Raw genomic sequence first — 21073 nt, 5'->3', positions numbered from 1 at the left:
CCATATACTTAATCCGTTTACAATTTTTTTTTTTTTTGTATTTAAAAAAAAAATTATTTAAGTTTTTTCCAGAGTAACAGACTGAAAGTTGAGCTGACTGGATTGTTCAGCTGGATCTCCTCCTTTCCAGAGGAGTAGCTGTGACACATAAGAATGTGAATTAGGCCCAAACACAGGTCCTGTTTGAACCTGATTGCATCTTTAAACCTCTTAAACTTTTTAAGTAGGGCTCAATTCTTTCACAGGGTCTGACTGTGTGATCACCAGAACRTCTGAAAATCCACTGATTTCTTATCTGATATCTGAAACTACATTTGCAGATATATAAATTATGGATGTAATTTCTCTCTCTCTTTAAAATAGGCAGATTTTTTGCTGCCTCTATTGTACACTGGTGGTGACAGAGTAGAAGCAGTCAGTAGGAACTGGTTGCAATTCCCTGCTTGTCTGTTTAGCATTAGCCCTCAGTTAGTTCACGCCAGCTAAGCTAGTCCATGCCAGCTGGCAGTGAATATCACGGAACCATCTGCTTCCTGAGAACAGCCAGAACATACCTAATTCTAGCAACTGTAGCTTAATGTGCCACCTGACCCAAAAATCTCCATTAGAGATTCCCATTTTACCCTATGWATCCCAAACTAGGAAGTGATGGTGAACCTTTTCTGCTGCAAATAAAATAGAAGAATACGTAGGGGACTTTTATGACTTCCATGTCTTTAAATTTTGTTTTACCTTACCTATTAGTTAGCCTAAAAGTTGAAGGACATTCCTCTGCTGCAGAATTTTGTGTAGTACTTTTGTGTAATGTACAATAAAAGCTTGGTTTCTCCAATTAGAAATTTCTTCAGCATGTTGWGTTATCACAGAATCAGTRAGGTTGGAAAAGACCTTTAAGATCACTGAGCCAACCAACACSACCTTGTCAACCAGACCATGGCACTTAGTGCCACATTCAGTCTTTTCTTGAATGCCTCCAGGGACAGTGACACCAGCAYCTCCCTGGGCAGTCCATTCCAATAGTTCATCACCCTTTCTGTGAAGAAATTCTTCCTGATATCCAACCTAAATCTTTGCTGGCACAGCTTAAAACTATGACTGCTTATCCTGTCCCTGGGTGTCTGTGAGAAGAGATGACCCCAGCTTACTACATCCTCCTTCCAGGCAGCTGTAGAGAGTGACAAGGTCTCCCCTGATCCTTCTGTTCTCYAGGCAAAACAYCCYGAGTTCCCTCAGCTGCTCCTCACAGGGCATGCATTCCATACCCTTCACCAGCCTTGTTGCTCTTCTCTGGTCGTGCTCCAGCATCTCAATATCCTTCCTAAATTGAGGAGTCCAGAACTGGACACAGTACTCAAGATGTGCCCCGCCCCAGTGCTGAGTACAGGGGGAAAAATCTCTTCCCTCTTATTTTTACACAGGTTTTTTTCAAGGAATACTTGGATAAAATGATTCGTAAGGAGCAGTTATGAATGAATAATACTAAATGTTATATATCAAAATGCATAAATGCAGAGAATTGCCCTTATCTTTGCCTCATTTTCCTGTTTTTTTTTGTTTGCTAACATACACAATTTGGTATTCCACCCATTGTATCTTATTAATTTGGTTAGGTTGCTGCAAATTAACTCTGTAACTACCCTTCTATTTTYTGAAGAAAGGCTAACTTGAAGATTCTGTAGAAAGTAATTTTCCTATCAMAATAATATTTTCCATGTTTTTTTTCATTCCTAACCACTATGTTTTGCAGTTGAACAGTTTGTTAGCTCTGCTAATTTCTTTCAAGTGTAAAAGTCTATGTAATTGCTTAATCTCCATTAGGCATAAATATTACCCTTCTCATCATGTTTTTAATTTTTGTTTTTAAACAGGTCATTTTTACTTCTTGGAAGGACAAAATGATGCACTGCTGTGTGGCAATAGCTCTGATGCAGGGTAAGAAAATGATCAGAATTTTTCATTAAGCATCAAGGAAAAATAATTAGCTACTTAGAATAGCTCAGGTAGTCAACTTTAATATTAAGTGTACTGTAGAGTTGCAAATTACGAATATTTTGCATTTGAAGTTATACCTAAATACRACCATCTCTGATTTGAATTTACACAGGCACTTCCATCAGCCTCTTAGGCTACTTTTGTAAAGGTAACCACATGAATGATTTGTGCATAAATGTTGCTGCCAGCTTGATGACAACTGTTTATCAGCCATGCTATTTGATGTTCTTCTCTTGTCCTGGTGGAGATGTGTTATGAAAAATTGTGGGGAAGGGTAGAATATTATTAGTTATATTGTTAAAGCATTGAAATATTATTAGAAAGTAGAATTAAAAAGTGAAAAACAATAAGCTATATATTTTTATCTTAGTTATGTAGAATAACATTTTACTTGTTCATAATTTCGTTAGCAACTGGTACTCCTGAACGATTTTGTTTTACTGCAGCATATCATAATGTAGAGTAGTTGTTAAAAATAGCATTTCCTCTTCTTTTGTAGTCAATGCCCAGAAGGATATATATGTGTGAAAGCTGGTAGAAACCCCAACTATGGCTACACAAGTTTTGATACATTCAGTTGGGCATTCTTGTCTCTGTTTCGATTGATGACTCAGGACTTTTGGGAGAATCTTTACCAGCTGGTGAGGACTTATTAAAATAAACAGCACCATCACCAATACCATTACTACATAGTACTTGCATAGTTATTTTCATTCACTTGTCCCTAAGGTCTTTGGAACARCAATCATCTTTAATTTCATATATGTAAACTATTGTCTAAAACAATAAGGCCCTTATTCATGATTTAGTTTCCCCCATGTGCTTCATAAATACATAATAAGGAATAGCTGCTATTTTATGAAGATGGTTAATCATTRTTGTTTGTTTACCCAAATGAATAAATGAACTTAAGTTGTTAAAGTTTCTTACCCAAAAATGCTGTAAATAGATGCTATGTTAAATTGATTTGCAGTCTAGTACAAATATGTWGTTTGGAACTACACATATCCTTACCTGAAGGACAGTAATTTGTCCACAGTAACATTTTGTATAATGCAATATTTTTGTGGCTATGCAGTTTGGGACTAGTGAGACAAGAAGGTAAGATGCTGATCAGTGGCCCCACCTACTGTTACATTTAGAGGTTGTAATATAGATGTATAGATTCTCATTGGTATAAGTTCTGAAGTATTCAGAATTGGATCTACCTTGACACAAAGMTTAAGACTTTTTCATATGTATCCAGGATATAATATTATTTCTATAAGGAAAAAGGAAATAAATAATCTTACGCTAACATAAATCAATCTTACAATGTATTTCTAAATTATAACATGGAGACTAACTTATTATGCAACAGAATTTAAAGTATGCTAAAGAAGTGTATTGTCTCTTTTTCTCCAGACTCTTCGTGCTGCTGGGAAAACATACATGATATTTTTTGTTTTGGTCATTTTTCTGGGTTCTTTTTACCTGATCAACTTGATCTTGGCTGTGGTCGCCATGGCCTACGAAGAACAGAATCAAGCAACCATGGAAGAAGCAGAGCAGAAAGAGGCAGAATTTCAGCAAATGCTGGAACAACTGAAAAAGCAACAGGAAGAAGCTCAGGTATCCCTGTAAAGCAAAATTTCTTCTTCCATTAATGACTGTGAACAGATGCTTTATGTCCCCATATAAGAATACTTTTAGTCCCTCTTAACAATAAATTACTTTATCTCAAAAATTCTTTCATATTGTAAACAATCTTTAATGTTTTCCATTGCACTGTTTTTGCTGGTTTGAGTGAACCTGTTAATTTGTGACAAAAATAATAACCAAGGATTTTCAAATTGGAAATGGAAATTAACTTTTTAACTGAGCACTTGAACAAGTTGCTCAGAGCGCTTGTGGAGATAACCAAAAGCTGTTTGGAAATGGTCCTTGAGCAACCTGCTTTAGGTGAGCTTGTCTGTGCTGGAGAGTTGGACACGGTGACCTCCAGAGGTTCCCTTCAACATCAACCATTCTGCGATTGTCTGAAATGGAAGTGGAGATGTGGAAAAAAAATCCAAAGAGTAATTCTGCTTATATAAGTAACAGAAGCAAAACTATTGTAGGTGATGGTGCTTCAGCAATATTTGGCTTCTTCTACTCYCTACCCATCTCTCACAGCAGAAAGCCATAGCTTTCCAGTATTAAAGAGAACTGGAAAAAGTGGAGAAACTGAAGAAATGTTGTGGTACAAATGTAATGATTACATGGTGCTTTAAAATTTCTTTTCATTTTTGGAAGGCTCTTAAATCTTTCACAGAATAATTGAAAGTGTCTGCTTGGCATAGAGCAGAAGTTGAACTATKTCTTTCATATAAGCACAAGACTAAAGTCAGCAACCAGAATTTTTGGTGTCATTGGTCAATTGCTATCTGTTGGGTGGGAATTATGGTTTGTTGTTTCTTGGGTTTTTTTAACCACATCTTGTAAATAAGTGCGAATGAAATGCTYCAAACACTTTAAAAATCAAACAGCAACAAGTATGTAATAATGTGTAGTTTAGCTCAAATCTCTGATTATTATTTCCAAAACTGAGATATCAATATTACAYAAGATCTTTAATAGACATGGGAGTATTCAAAATCCATCAAAATGTTGTAAGAAACATGCTACTTCCTGTTAACAAGGATTTTATCACTTGTTTGAGCCTTGATTCTTTATTTTTACACAGCACTTCAGATGAAAAATTCATTTCAACATGTTGCTTCAATCTGAAACAGATGCTTGTTAACTTGYTTTTTTGACAGCACAATTTTCCCTTGGGTTACTCTTGCTCCTGGTTTATAGAGCAGTGGCAAATTATGATTCCTGTGGTATTTCMTGAATTATACTTCTTATGATATCCTGGGTTCAGTGAAATGGAATGATTGCTTTTATTTCAAAATATTTTTTTAAGAGTGGCAGTAAATTTGGAATAGTGAGTGGTGTGTGTATTTGTATAAATGCTGTAAATTGCRCATGTGCTTGTATGTGTAGGCGGCGGCAGCAGCTGCAGCAGCTGACTCGAGAGATTATAGCGGAGTAGGTGGAATAGGTGGATTCTCCGAAAGTTCTTCTGAGGCATCAAAACTGAGCTCAAAGAGTGCTAAAGAGAGAAGGAATAGAAGAAAGAAAAAAAAGCAAAAAGAGCAGTCTGAAGGCGAGGAGAAGGATGGGGAAGAATTTCACAAGTCTGAATCAGAGGACAGCATCAAAAAGAAAGGTTTCCGATTTTCCATTGAGGGGAATAGACTGACATACGARAAGAGATTCTCTTCCCCACACCAGGTACCATAGTATTATTACCTCTTAAACACCTTTTTTGTCTACTCATCATAGAAACAAAGCCTTGTAAAGTAGTTTGGCTAATTCTTGCAAGATACCATGGATTCATTAATACTCTAAATCTAAGACTAACCAAGTAAAAACTTGCAGCCAAATATAAAACTGTAAGAATTTGAGAGATTTTGGTTTTATTCTGAATTCATGCGTGAAAAATCAAAATCATGTATATTAATTGAGCTGTATTTCAAGCTCCTTAATGAAAATGGACCTCTTTCCCCATCAAGTTGGATGTATTGAGCATGATGAGTGGCTTCAAAACATGGTGCATACATACAAAATGTAATGTTTCAAATCAGGGAAGTATTAAAATTTGGGATGCAAAAAGCTCAGTAGAAATAACRTTAATGCTCATGTGACATTTGAAAAATTAATTGATGTGTGACCATTAATTGTGTTATCTTAAAGGTGGAAATATGTGGCAATGTGTCTTTGCATGTGTTCTCTTACATTGAAACACCAGTGACTCAGAATGCCATCTGCATCTCCCATTTATTTCATTTGATAGTTTTGTAATGTTATGTCTGCTACAGTTTTCAAAGCTYCTCTTCATTTGCCCACCTCTCACTCCCCCCTTAGCCCTGCAAGTCCAGATCTTGCATACATTCTCTTTTTTTTCTGCCCCTTTTTGTGCCTCAGTATGCTCCTTCCTTCTATCCCCACCTTCTCAATTCTCCCTGGTCCTTATGACTCGCTTTCTCCCTCTTTTTAGTCATTATTACTAAACTCATTCCTCCCTATTTAATCCTCTTCTATTTCTGTCTCTGGAAAGCCTGTTTCCTCCCTTAATAGATCATGAGTGTTCATTCTCTTCATGTATGGTTTTCTCCAGCTCCCATTCTCAAAGAAGCTCAGACCTCTTCATCAAATATTTTCTTACTAAGGGCTGTCCTCAGATCAGACTGTGGTAGGAATATAATGTTTTCGACTTTCTATTTCTGCCACTACTTCCACTCACTGCCTAATGTATTTCCTTTATCAATAGTATACATCCTTCCCTGCTCCCCACCTCCTTGGTCTGCCAACGTTTTATGTTTTTAACTGTCTAATTAATCTCTGTGAGACTTCATTGCTGAATTTAGTTCATGATTCATTTTGCTCCTTATACAAATTTTCACACATAYCAATTGACTTCAACTTCATGTTGAAGATCCATCTGATCCCTTAGGTGCATATTCTTGCTTGTCTCTTCATTCAAACTGCAGCCTTATTCAACTGCAGCTCAATTCATCCATCTTGTAAGAAAAGAAGCATTCCTCATACWATTTGTTCTTCTAATGTTTTCATCTCCAAGCTCATTTACAGTTGTTTGACTATGACAGTCTAGAAATCACCTCCCCTCTGGTTTTCCAACCCTAGCTCCTTTTCACTCTGGATGCTAACCACTAAACTGAAGTTCCACTCACCAGTTTCTAATAACATTYTCCTAGAGAAAACTCAGGCTTATATATCATCTTTGACTTTTCYCTTGGCATTTCATTTTCTTTCAATGTAAATGACCATTTTATTCTTCTTGAAATCTTATTCTTCCTAACATTCATAACTTTGTCTCCTCTCAATTCTCCTGGTTTAGAAAATCCTCTTACCCCTGTGATAGTTTTCTAAGAGATTTCCACAAKGCCTTTTGCTAGATCCCTTCTCTCTCTTTTTGTTGTTTTTTTTTTAACTCTGTTCTGGACCCACAACTGTGAATCATTTTTAACTTGGACCTCTTTACTGCTGTATTCATCAAAAATGTTGTTGCAAAGAGCACTAACCTATCCCATGGCTTTTCTCTAATCTGCTARTAAACGTATTTACCAGATTTTTTTTTAATACCATAAAACAGTATGTAACTATTTCCTCCCAACTCACCTTGTGTACTTACAGTAAACAAGTCCCAGCTTTGACTGACCCATACCAGCATTCATAACYTCCTGTTAAATTTTCAAACTAGTTTCTTTGAGCTCTTTCTGGTATGCTGCCSTTCATGCTTGGAAGAACCTCCCATAAATTTTCACAGAACACTTCATTGCTTTCCTCAAATCCCTCTTTAAAACTCTCTTTTACCATGCTGCCTACAGAAAGCTTGACAGGGAAGTGACTTCAGGTGAGCTAAGATGACTGTTTATCATACTCATCAATTTTGCCTCTGTGTATTTCCTCTCTTTTTGTATCCATCTKTTATGTTGCATTTAAATGATAAGTTCTTTGCAGAGTGCCTTTTTGTTCTGCATTTTGCAGTCCCTAAAACAATGGGGCTCAGGTTCACAAAGATAATTTTGCAGAAGAGAAACAAAGACACTACTTCATTATGCATCACCTCTGCTGTTCATAGACATCTTGGGTGAAATCAGGGCTAATACTTATCAATTAATTCAAGGCAATTACTGATATTAATTAAAATTTAGAACATGTATAATTATTTGTAAGATTAGAGCATTATTTTGACTCTAATACTGAAGAGATCCTCATATAGCAGATAATTKAGTCATATGAGTAAATTGATGAAGATTAGCAAACCTGTTCATATAAAGTTACAGGCAAATTGTTGCATATTCAGGATAGCTAAGACTTAAAAAAAGAAATAAGAAACCTATTATGGCCCCCTTGACTAGTATCTGAAAATACTAGTCATATGTGTTTTTCAAACCAGGCAGTATTTGGGAGATACTTCTGTGTGCAGATTCAGTCACAGAAAATTTGCCTAAAATTTTATTTACTCAGCCTGTCAAACTAAGGCCAGCCTGGGGTAAATAGTGTCTAGATATACTTCGTTTATGARCAGTTTGTAATAACGTATGCAGAATAGCAGAGGAAACAATTCTGTCAAGCAGTTTCTTTTACTCTRATTAAACTGATTGATTTAATATATCAAAAGAAATAAAATAACTAGTGTTTGTCTGTCACTTATGTTCTCCTTGTTTAGTACCCAAAAGGGAGTGTGTTAGGGGGGACTGTACCAGTTCATTTCTTTGTAGATGGCCTTACCCTTTAAGACATTGGGGATTTTTCCTCTGTATGAAAATKTTATATTTTAATGGATTTTCATCTGATAATAATTGTTTTTATTTACCTGCAGTCTTTGCTGAGCATTCGGGGCTCCCTGTTTTCCCCAAGGCGCAACAGCAGAACAAGTCTTTTCAGCTTCAGAGGTCGAGCAAAGGATGTAGGATCAGAAAATGAYTTTGCTGATGACGAGCACAGCACTTTTGAAGACAACGAGAGCAGAAGAGATTCTCTCTTTGTTCCTCATAGACAYGGTGAACGGCGCAACAGTAACATTAGTCAGGCCAGTAGGTCATCGAGAACAGTACCTGCACTGCCAGCAAATGGGAAGATGCACAGCACTGTGGATTGCAATGGAGTAGTTTCTTTAGTTGGTGGGCCGCCAGCTCTGACATCGCCAACAGGACAGCTTCTGCCAGAGGTGATGATTGATAAAGCAGCCACTGCTAGCAATGTAAGGAAGTCTGCAGTAGCTCAGGCATGATGTTCTCACCCTGTATGATCAGTCACTGTCACCACAAAATTTAGTTGCATGGCAACGATGACCTTTCTGGCTAAGACGTGAATGYTCCTTTCATATATTCTGGCCATAAGCTACAGGAGAAAGTGAAATTTTCCAGCTCTCATTAATTAAATGTGTGAAAATGCATGCTAMTTGTCTGGGAATTAACAGAATAGCACAGTGAACCATTGAATAAATTTAGTTTGTGTAGTCTTACACCCATTGATTCATTATGCTTAGACTTAACTGAATGGTTCTGTACTTGTACATCAGAATGGATATCAAAGTGGAAAAAAAATACATTTACTTAATAGAATATATTAATTGAATGTTTAGCTTCCTGCTGTCCATACATGAAACTTTTGATGTTACTCTAACAGTACAAGGGTTGTGATAGTGTTCCTGTAATATAGCTAATTTTTCTATGGGTTTTTTTATGTCAACATTACTAAATAGGGGGTTTTTTTGTTTGGAAAATATGCTAGGAAATTCATAGTTTATTCTGAATTAAGAATTATCTTAACAAAATGCACTTAGTTTATTTATTGTTAGCTGTGTGGGCTGTGCATTTTCACATTTAGAAAAAGGTATTTGCAGCAGAGATCACTGATCCACAAGCATTGTAGAACATCTTTYAGTTTGAATTCTGCTTTAATACCTTAGCTCTGTTTCAGCAAAATACTTAAAAAAACATGTTCTTCAGGCACAAAAGCAATCCTACTGCAGCGTTTGACATACCTTAGTCAGAGTCAGGCATATCTTAGTCTACTGCAAACCCTCAACAGTACTGGGGTATGGTGTGGGACAGCCGTGTTTTGAACCAGGAGAGTTCTACAGTAACTTACTGTTATTGAACATGCAATCAACTAGCTATTTCATCAGTGTTTTATTTTCAGGGCACTACTACMGAAACTGACTTAAGAAAGAGACATTCCAGTTCTTATCATGTTCCTATGGACTACCTAACAGACCCCAGTGCAAGGCAAAGAGCAATGAGTATTGCCAGCATGCTTACAAACACAATGGAAGGTATGTAATGCAGATATTTTTTTTTTGTATGATAGTGCTTTTAAGTGCTATTAAATGTGTAATGCTTCAAGTAGTAGTGATATTTTAAGGTAGTTGTTTCATCCTGGAAGGTACAGATAAGAAGAGATTTCTACATGGAGTTAGGGGTGGGGGTTGGTGGTGGTTTGTTTTATTATTTTTTAATATGGGATTTATGAATTTGGAAAAAGAGTCAAGCTTGCAATATACTGATAGTTTTGAGGTAGAAGCAGCAAACTTCCAATTTAAATGCAAGCAAAACCAATTATTCAGTGTAGTCTTTTTCTCGTGAAGTTATGTTTTGGGATAAACTCTTTTTAGGTTACTGAAATGACTATGTGTCTTGCAGTGGAACAATCCCCTTCTATCAATTCAATAGGCTTGCTGTTACACGGGGAGGGATCATGTTCTTCTTTCTGTAAAGCTAAATACAATTAAGTTTCATTATGGAATTCGGCAACTATTTGTAGGAAAGTCTGAAACATTATATTGATGCTTAAATGACTATGCCCAAAGTAGCAAAGTGGAAGGTAATAATGAGCAGTTGTGCGCATRTGGACAATAATGCAGCCTAAATACTTATCTGACCTCAGGCTTCTAAATGTTTATCTTTCATGAGGAAKCTTGAAAATATTTTATTGGAARGGACCTTAAAGATCATCTAGTTCCAGCTCTCCTGCCATGGACAGRAACACCTTTCACTGGAGCAGATTGCTCAAAGCCCCATCCACACTGACCTTGAACATGTCTAGGGATGGAGCATCTTCAGCTCCTCTGGGCAGCCTGTGCCAGTGCCTCACCATTCTCACAGTAAACAATTTTCGCCTCCTACCTAATCTAAATCTACCCTCTTTCTGTTTAAAACTGTAAACCCTCATCTTACCACTCCATTGCCTGATGAAAGCTCCCTTTCCCTGTTTTCTGCAGGCCCTTTGTAAGTACTGGAAGGCTGCTATAAGGTCTCCTTGGAGAAGGGGAAGGACAAASAACCCCAGCTCTCTCAGCCTGTCCTAACAGGACACATGCTCTGGTCCCAGTCATCTTTGTGGCCTCTTGTGAAACTGGTCTTACRCTGGGAAGCCTAGAGCTGAATAGAGCACTCCAGCTGGAGTAGAGGGGGAGAACCCCCTCCCTCAGCCTGCTTGCCATGCTGCTTTTGATGAAGCCCAGGAGGGTATTGGCTCTCTGGCTGTGGCCGACACTGTTGGCTTACTCTCAATTTTTCAGCCATCAATAACCTCAAATCTTTGGCTGCTGGGCTGCTTTCAGCCCCCTCATCWCCCAGATGACAGATTGTTCTACGACAAATTTCTCTTTTACATTTTATGTAGCATTAGCTTGTGAATGGTTCTTTTATCTATTGAATCTTTAGCATAGGGGCTTTTTAATAGATGATATTAACTTGTAATTTCTTTTGACTGACAGCAGTCTTAGTTTCAAAGTCTCAACACAGTTTATTTATCAACAATACCTTGGAAGACAACATTTAGGCCTCAAGGAAATACCCAGGTGATGGTGGAATAGAGAWATATGTTTAAAACCTTATTTTCATTTTTCTCTCTAGAATTGGAAGAATCCAGACAGAAATGTCCACCATGCTGGTATAAATTTGCTAATACTTGCTTGATTTGGGACTGCTGTACTCCCTGGCTGAAAGTCAAACATATAGTAAATTTGATTGTGATGGACCCATTTGTTGATCTGGCCATTACCATCTGCATCGTCCTTAACACTCTGTTCATGGCCATGGAGCACTATCCAATGACGGAACAGTTTAGTGGTGTGCTTTCAGTAGGAAACCTTGTAAGTCTATCATGATGTGCCATGTATGTGAAATGCATTTTTCTTCAATTCTTACRTGACTTATGTACATTCATGTAAAAGTTGACTATAGATTTTGGATTATTAAACTTAAATTTAAGCTGTTGACATTTGTGAATTTTACCAYTCTTGCTTTACAGAGTAAAGATCAACTGAGTCAATATGCATAATTTTGATTTTTAAAACCTTCATCTTCTGTCACCAAAGCTCATTAAAGGAATTTTTTTTTTCTTGGATGGTTAAAAACCGTAAGAACTTTCAGTTCCATTCCCACACCTGTTCTGCTCCTCACTAGCACCTCCTAAGGATCTGGATGTTCAGGGAATTTTAGAGGGGAAAGACCCAGTAAGCATGACAGATGTAAGGAAATGATGAAATGGAATGACAATATCTTCCACAGGCCATCCTGAAGAAGAACAGTTCTGCTCAACTTTCTGTATAATTTTTTTTTCTTAATAGAATAGATTTATGATCAGAACAATTATCTTTATTCCTAGAAGTTAAAAAATGGTCTAAGAGCAAAGGTGAGCTCTAAGGAGTTAAAAACGACCATTAAAATCAGATTATACTCTGGGTATTGCCATACATACATATTAGCAGGCTAGATAAAAATTACATTTTCCCATTTRCCTCTTTTTCTCTGCAACCCAAACATTGTGATGCATATGTAAGCTTCAAATATGAATTTTATTCCTAACCCAAATGTATGGAAATGTAGAGAAATTATTCAGATTTATCATTAATTTCTTGCTGAAACTATAACTTAGCAAATGTTGATACCATTAGTTCTCCTTTTTAAATATTTTCTTCCTMAACTGGAGTAAAACCTGTATTTTCTTTGCAGGTGTTTACTGGAATTTTCACAGCAGAAATGTTTCTCAAGATAATTGCCATGGATCCTTATTATTATTTCCAAGAGGGCTGGAACATTTTTGATGGGTTTATTGTGAGTCTTAGTTTAATGGAACTTGGCCTTGCAAATGTAGAAGGTTTATCTGTCCTTCGATCATTCAGATTGGTAAATATACTATTTAAATTATGTTTCTATATTACATTTTTGTATTCATACATATCTTTTGTTCGTTTTTCATTTGCAAATCATATATTTGGCTAAGGCAGAAGATCTTTTCAGAAGCTGCAAAATGCTGAATTGCATACTCACTAGATGGCATGTGTCTATTATGTCAAGTTTGTTTTGCATATTATCTTGGTAATGTCTATTTCTCCTTCAAGATATGGTCAATATCAATTCTATTCTTGCCAAAAGTGTGCTTAAATGATTAACTTTTATAATGGAAGTATCTCTTAGAGTCTTCTTCCTAGATGACGGAGTAAAAAAAAGCCAAAGCCACAGGGCCTTCACTACCTGTGACTGAAAATTAGTGAATTGCTTGGTAAATAATGGGTTAGTTAATAAAAGTTTATTGACAATTTTAGCTTATAGACTTCCTTTACCAATTGGATTTCATGTTTAGTTTTAAAAGAGAGTAGTGTTAAGGTTTTTCATTGTCCAGGGCCTTTTCATCCCTACCAGCCTTCTGTGTACTGTCCTCTGCGAGGGGACATCTAACAGCTTTTCTGTTCAGAAGTCACCACCGTGTCTCTGTCAATAGATATCAATGTCATGAACAGGAACTTGAAAAACCTTGGTCTTGCTGCAGACTAGGCTACCATGCAAATCAATGTCCAAATACTCTTCTGAAGTGACCTACACAGTGGGAGACATGATGCTYGAGTTCCTAGTCATCAAGCACAACTTTTGCTTTAAATAATCGTTAAGAAAATTAAATTTCATTAAAAGTTAAATAAATTTCCTTTAAAAAAATAAGACGTTTTAAATATCTGTTTTCTGCTTCTCTGCATAGCATTATACTGTACTTTGCATAAAGTCAAAAATCTGGATTGGCTTCTTTCTCAGCAGTAAAATCTGGTTTTAACTTGGCATTTATATGTTTTATTTATAAAACATAAAATCATCACATTAAATTATATTTAGTTTTATATTCATTTTATTTAGTTTTATATTGATTTTAGTATTCTTTTTCAATTGTCCAAACACTTGCTGAATGTTTCCAATAATGTCATTTTTGTCTGTTTCAAGTTGTACTTATTAATATAATACTTGKTTTTTCTCAATGTTRTATGATAAACTTTRTAARGCACAATACCTTTATTTTAARTKATTTTTAAAATTATTTTTAAAGKTAGTTGTAAGTCACTTTTATGTCTGTCATTAACAACTCCAGATTGTTTCTCTTTTTAGGAAAACAATTTCCTCCATCTCACTGCCAGTTAGGGTGAAAGAGATCTGGAAGTGACTGTGCACTTATGGTCCTGTTAAATTGATCACATTTCATGTGCTCATTTGTTTTTCATAATATTTTCTTAGAGTTAACTACWGGAGAAAGACTGTTTTGTCCCACTTGTTTATCAAGTACAACTTCTTTTTAAATATCACAAGTCACCAAAAGAGTCCAAGTCTGACATGGAGTCTTTGTGATAATTGCAATGTAATTGGAATGAGCATAGAGGCAGCATTTTTGATTTGTTATTGCTTCAATCAGGATTTAACAYTGCTGATGTGTAATATTGTACCAAGAACTAGAAACAGAAATTTTGCATATTAAAGTTCTAAAGGTTACAAGAGACATGATTTAGACACAGGGTAACTGAAACATGACATGTATGGCAGTAATACCATAACAATTGGCAAAATGAAGAACTGTATACCATTCTTCTGTTTTGCAGCTTCGAGTTTTCAAATTGGCAAAATCTTGGCCAACTCTAAATATGCTGATTAAGATTATTGGCAACTCAGTGGGAGCTCTGGGRAATCTGACCCTGGTGCTGGCCATCATTGTGTTCATCTTTGCTGTGGTTGGGATGCAGCTGTTTGGGAAAAGCTACAAGGAATGTGTCTGCAAGATCTCCAGTGACTGYGAACTTCCTCGCTGGCACATGCATGACTTTTTCCACTCTTTCCTGATTGTGTTCCGAGTGCTGTGTGGAGAATGGATAGAAACCATGTGGGACTGCATGGAGGTTGCTGGCCAAACCATGTGCCTTACAGTCTTCATGATGGTCATGGTSATTGGAAACCTAGTGGTATGTAATCAGTGGGGATGTTTTAAAACTCTTAGGACATATTTCCTATTTTTCATGATTTAGAAATCTGAGATGCGGACTGAAGAACTTCAGGAAATAATGTCGTTCACTWGCCCTTTCTGTAAACCAGGTTCAAATACGCCATGAAAAATGTTTGTCTACTTTTTTTTTTTTTTTTAAATCTCAATGAGTTTTCAACCTCTTTAGTAAGACCAGTGTTGAATTATGCTTACAGTTAGGAGTACCTTTAAAAAATCTAATTTTAATCACCTTTTGCAGCCAAGTAAACTAAATTGTCTCAATATTGATGGAAAACTGTTGGTCTTTGTGGCAACATTTATAATACTTAAAAGCTTACTGTTACCACTTTCAGTCATTTATTTGTGAAACAAAACAAGCCTAGCGTCTCAATTTTGCTCATAGGTGATGATTCGTAAACATCTTATCCCTTTTGCTGTTGGCCTCTGAATTCCTCCCAAGCAACACTTTGAATAAAGACACCACTACTTTCATTTCTTACGCTCAGCATTCTTTGTAGTACATCCCCAAATGACRCATCAAATTTCTGTAGCAGCATTCCTGATACAGCCTCTCTGCCCTTTTCTGCAGTGCTTCCAGCTTGCCAGTTCTGTATACATACTTCTGTATATGTACTTCTTTCTTAAAAATCCTTTCCACAATAGTACTTCCAAATTAAATACTATATTGATTTTCAATCATTTCATCAATTTGCCATAACCATAGTTATATTTAATTGTAGTTCTTTCTTGTTGAGTGCTAACATCCCTTCTCTTTTTTGTGTAATCCACAAATTTTATAAATATGCTTATCCACAGTCATCACTACAAGTCTCACCAGACTACAGTGAGTCCTGTGGCRTATCTTCTAAAATATTATGCAAGTTTGAACAGGAAGAACTAACAAATGTAATTTAAATGATTTTTAATCAGTTTTGGACATAGTCTGTCATAAGTGCATGCAATCCAAATTTCGCTTGTATGTTTGTAAAATGTCATGCAAGAATGCCTGAAATATCTTCTTGAAATTGAGGTGTATCACATCTGTGTACTCTTTTTATCTTAGTTACCTTTCCTGCCTGAAASCAAGATATAGTCATATATACTTGACAAATACAAAATTTTATTATATTCTGAATCAGAGATACTAGAACTACGGTCTGTTGAATTGTAGAAGACTGGCRTTTTCCTACATTTCTCTGGCCTATGAATGGTACAGTGGGTGTAGCTTGCATAAATTACTACATTATGTTGTATCCTGCCTCATTATGTCATTCTCCATTTTGAGGACCAGATCTGCACTACCTCCATTGTGGAGGAGACAGTCAAGACACAGCTCAGATTTTCACCTGTATTAGGGACATTAAATCAGCTAAATGTGTTTTTTGGCAAGATAATAAAATTTGGGGTACAGGGATTATGGACTGAAAAGAGTAGTAGGAAGGTGCATTGAAATCAAGTGTTAAAAGGAAAAAAATACGTCATACTGAAAAATTCAAAATGACATTGCGTTTRTGACTTAAAAATAGGAGTAATTTTTTCCTTACTGCCTTTTAGGTACTCAACCTCTTTTTGGCCTTGCTGCTGAGCTCATTTAGTTCAGACAACCTTGCTGCTACAGATGATGATAATGAAATGAACAACCTCCAGATTGCTGTGGCAAGGATTCAGAAAGGCATAGATTATGTGAAGAGAAAAGTGCGTGAATTCGTCCAAAAAGCCTTTGTTAGAAAACAGAAAGCTTTAGATGAAATCAAACCTCTTGAAGACCTAAACAATAAAAAAGACAGCTGTATTTCCAACCATACAATAGTAGACATAGGTAAAAACCTTGCCTATCTTAAAGACGGGAATGGAACTACCAGTGGCATAGGCAGCAGTGTGGAAAAATATGTTGTTGATGAAAGTGATTACATGTCATTCATAAACAACCCAAGTCTCACCGTGACAGTGCCCATTGCTGTCGGAGAATCAGATTTTGAAAATTTAAACACAGAAGAATTCAGCAGTGAATCTGACCTGGAAGAAAGCAAAGAGGTAAGCCTATTTCTATTTTTAAAATACTCTTATGCTTTTTTTTTTTTTTTTTTTTTCAGAGGTTACAAGCGTTGAATTCAAATCTTTCTTTAATTCCTTTACAACAGCATATTCAAACTCATAATRTTATTTAAAGTAAATTGATGTAAGGTTTTGAGTTTTAAAAGATGATGATAGAATATTGCATTTACAGTAATAATCAAGATACATACAACTTTTTTTTAGAAAAAATTTTTTTTCTATTTTGTTTAATTAAATTCTTAACAAGCCAAGGAACAGTTTTAATTGCCCTGGACACCAGCAGTCATACAAAGTGTGTGTGACTGGTGCAAATCTCTCCATGCTTATTTCATTAGTGCAGTTTATTCTTTTATATGCTTTTTGGTAATAGTTCATTCTGATGTTTATAACCTTTTTTTATATAGTGAAAATGCATCTATATCATAGTTAGGTACATTTGAATACTGGACTAGCATCACTAAACTATTTCATATAAATCAYCAATAACACATCTGATAGTAGCAGAACCATGAAGAAGTAAAGTAATGGCCTTATGGTAAAAAAGTTACAAAGCTTAGTCTCTGTATAAGATCATTTCATTTGACTACTCATTGTTTTCAAAGCTTTAAGATATTTGAATCTGTTCCCTACTGTGACTAATAAAATGTACCTCTTTCTGGCACAATGTGGTGCCAAGTGGATAAATCCAAGCTAGCACTGAGAGTTACAGTGGATGCCAAAGCATTRTTACTGTGTGTGTGTTATTAACCCACTGCTTTGTCCTGCACAACTAAAAGTGGTGGAGGCTCATCAACACAAGAGGAGTAAGTCTGTGCAATGCKTAGTACTAATGCTAGTACATTCAGCATTAGCATGGGTAGTTTTGCATGTTGTGGGGTAGACATAAACTAACAAAGGATTTCATTAGTGATTTTCTCTTACTTGAATCAGGGTATAAATTTGGGTAAGATTCTAGTAATTTTCAGCCTGAGATCCTTTATTGTACAAACTGCATCACACATTTTTTTCATATTTTCATGTTTATTATCACAAATGTCTTTATTCTTATAAAAGTATTTCTTTTTTTCAGATTGATTGTATGAATATTTGCCTTACTCTTCAAAACCAGTACTTGGGTGTAGAACAAATCAGTTGTTGTAGTTTAACCTTCAGTTCTGTTCTTCACTGCACAAGAGCACCATGTCAGTAAGGGAGGCAGAGGATGAGCTTTATGCAAACCTCTCTGTGCTGGTGGTTAGCAGGGCTGAGTGTGACAATGGTGCATTTCCATCCTTACTGTAACAYGGGATGGTGTGGCTGCTGACTGTTTTCATTAGTCAAATCTTTCTTTTCTACTCATGGAAAGACCCTCATTGGGTTATTCTACAAGGTGACAAAAATACTGACTTCCTATAGGAAACATTTTAAAGGGAATTATCCCACATTTGAGACGTGAGCTCTAGTCATTAAGCTTCAACCATAAAAGAAAGGCTTTCTACTCCACATACCATATTTAAAAGAAAACAGTGTCTTCATTGCATTGKTGGAGCCTTAATGCTGTTGTGTTTCAGGAACTGCAAACTGATTAGGTGGTAAGACAAAGAAATGCAGATTAAGTCAGGGATAAGCTAGTGCCAAGCAGTTTTGACTGGCCAAATCTGAAACTCTGCTGAGCATATTCAGGGCCAAAATTTCTTACTYGTGCAGAAGCTGAAGGTGAAAAATTAGCAGATTTGCAGATGAAAGGCAGCTGAGGCATCCAGGTGCTGTGAGGACACTGCACAAGATAGYCAGATGCTAATGGATGTGTGTCTGTGTGCTTCTGCTTGCTTTTGTGTCTACACCCGAGTACATGTGTTCAGTGTTGTATAGGGCAGTAAGCTGAATTCCAACAAAATAATTATTATTTTTAGCAAGTTTTAATTAAGCATATTAATGTTTGGTGAATTCTTTATTATAACATACGTATCTTCCAGTAGTTTGACAGAAATGTTAACTAGATTATTGTTTTGTAGAAATAATGCATATGATATTGTACATGCTTAATGTGAATTAACAAGGAATTTTCTAGAAAATAACCAAAACCTAAAATAAATTTAATTATAAAAACATTGTGTCCATAAGAATGGCAGTGGGTGAATATGGTATAATAAGGGAATTAGAAAACAAATACTAAATAAAACTTTATCWTAGAAGTAGGCCATTAATAATTGTGGGACCACTGTGCTGAGTCCATTGTCCTATAAATAAAGGCCTGTGGATCTGAGCTGCATTACTGCTATTTAGTGTAGAAACTATAAAGATATTTTTTCCATTTTAGGTTCTTGAGTACTACGGGAATGGTTTATATGGAAAATTTTGTAGTACATGTATGATTGTATAATGATTAGTTAAAATAATCATAATAGCTGGTAACAATGAATTTATGCTAAATATAAATTATAGGCCATTAATAATACCAAGATATATCAATGACAAGATATTTTTCAATGCTTTGAAAAGAATGAGATCTCCTAATGCTGTTACAGACACATAAAAAATGTATATTTTACTTCAAGAATATTCAGCRCAAAAAACCAGAGGTGTTGTGTCCTGAACTTCATTTCCTACCGTTCTTACTTCTCACAGGAGTAGAACCAAGCTGGATCAGTCAAGCGGGCAGCTCTGGTGCCTTTTAGCGAGGCAGAGCATCGTGTCACCAGTTTTACACAGGTTACCTAAGCAAGTTATACATGTCTATGTATATCCTATTTAATCACTTTTAGCAGATATTGACTGGCCTGCATGCTCTTCAGCTATGATCCTGTCCCATTCATTGCAATAAGTACCAACATGCACAGCTGCTCCCTGCTGAGCCACGGGACTCGCATCACAGCATGGTCAGGCAAGAGTGGCAGCCCCAATATTTCTGTGGTTCTGATACTTTCCATGATATTTTAAAAGTATTTTGCAGTGCATGCTATGTACCTTTCCCAATCTTGATGATATAGTTTTCAGGATTCTATTTTTGAAGGGTTTTCTTTTGTTTGGAGGGAAGATAGACTATGTAACAGGTATGCCATGTTTCTCATCAGAAGCCTTTATATAGATATATATATATAAGTCCATCTGTAAATTGYGTTGATAATGAAAAGCTGCTAGCTGTTTTGGAAAACTTCCACACTATTGTATTTTAACTTATAATGTAGGTAACCTGCAAATTCATCATAGTCATGTTTTTATTTTTCACATTCTTTTTTCTTAGAAGTGCTTTTCTTTAGTACTTGTATGAGCATTTAGTTATTTGGAGATTAATATGCAGTACTTGGAGCACCATTAAGCATGAAATTAATTTAATTTCTGCAGTCAAAGCATGTGACCATAATTTGGTTAAAAGAATTCATACAAAACTGTTATTTGGCTGGTCAAACATTCAGAGATCCGTTCTGCTCTTACTTACGCTCACAGTTACAGGTGTAGAGGTGCAAAGAGGAAACTGATAGCAAGATGTGGCCCAATTAAATCATACAATAGCTCTTTAATTTCTGCTCAAAAATTGATTGCCTCCCCAAACATCTAAAATTGTCTGCCTTGAGAAGCTTAAAGTAATTCTCATCCCATCTGTAATAAATAAAGATCAGCATTCTAGTAAATGAGCTACTACCAAAAGGTCTGGAAGTTCCCCARCTTCAGGGTGATTACATCTCATCTATTAAACATTGCCATAATATTTACAACACCACAGTTGCTGCTTTCAGTTTGGTAAGTCAGTGGAATTAAAATATACTTGCTCCAGAGCTTTTCCTCTTATATTCTTAAAGAATAATTTATCTAATAAGAAGTATTTTGATTTTAAAATATTCATTATTTAAAATCCTTTGATACTCTGAAGAATTTAAGTTTCGTACTGTGAATTGGTCGCATTGTATTGGCATACTGTGATTCATCRTAGATGATATTGTTAATGTTAGAGTTAACTGGACTTTGCTTAATTAATATTTGCAAACAGCAGTCCTTTACTCTGTTTCAGAAATAGCCTTTCATTATTTCTTGTATGAATTAAAGACCCTTTTAAAGTAGTTTCTGGTGGGAGAGCTTTTTCCCACTGGAACATATTTCCACTGCTACTTACAATGCTTTTGCTTTCATACAACTTTTTTGCAAATATTTAAATTTATTAAATTCTCATGAATAATTAGATCAAAGGAATTATGAATATCAATAAAGAGTG

General features: G+C 35.8%; 1 protein-coding gene across 1 annotated transcript in view; it reads left to right on the top strand.

The window, feature by feature from the left end:
• LOC130576783 (sodium channel protein type 2 subunit alpha-like) overlaps positions 1 to 21073 on the top strand; it is a 52595-nt gene that overhangs the window by 11896 nt on the left and 19626 nt on the right. Inside the window, exons 7-16 of the mRNA XM_057371683.1 lie at positions 1869 to 1932; positions 2492 to 2633; positions 3397 to 3603; positions 5002 to 5292; positions 8408 to 8788; positions 9733 to 9865; positions 11448 to 11686; positions 12549 to 12722; positions 14453 to 14809; positions 16384 to 16863. Of these exons, the coding sequence (XP_057227666.1) occupies positions 1869 to 1932; positions 2492 to 2633; positions 3397 to 3603; positions 5002 to 5292; positions 8408 to 8788; positions 9733 to 9865; positions 11448 to 11686; positions 12549 to 12722; positions 14453 to 14809; positions 16384 to 16863 (2468 nt within the window). The remainder of the gene's footprint in view (positions 1 to 1868; positions 1933 to 2491; positions 2634 to 3396; positions 3604 to 5001; positions 5293 to 8407; positions 8789 to 9732; positions 9866 to 11447; positions 11687 to 12548; positions 12723 to 14452; positions 14810 to 16383; positions 16864 to 21073) is intronic.

The sequence above is a fragment of the Malurus melanocephalus genome, unplaced genomic scaffold (genome assembly GCF_030028575.1).
Source record: "Malurus melanocephalus ecotype Western Australia unplaced genomic scaffold, MMel_1.1 scaffold_155, whole genome shotgun sequence".
Classification (NCBI taxonomy): Eukaryota; Metazoa; Chordata; class Aves; order Passeriformes; family Maluridae; genus Malurus; species Malurus melanocephalus.
Note: the sequence above shows the minus strand (reverse complement) of the source record. Positions and strands in the feature narration are given on the sequence as shown.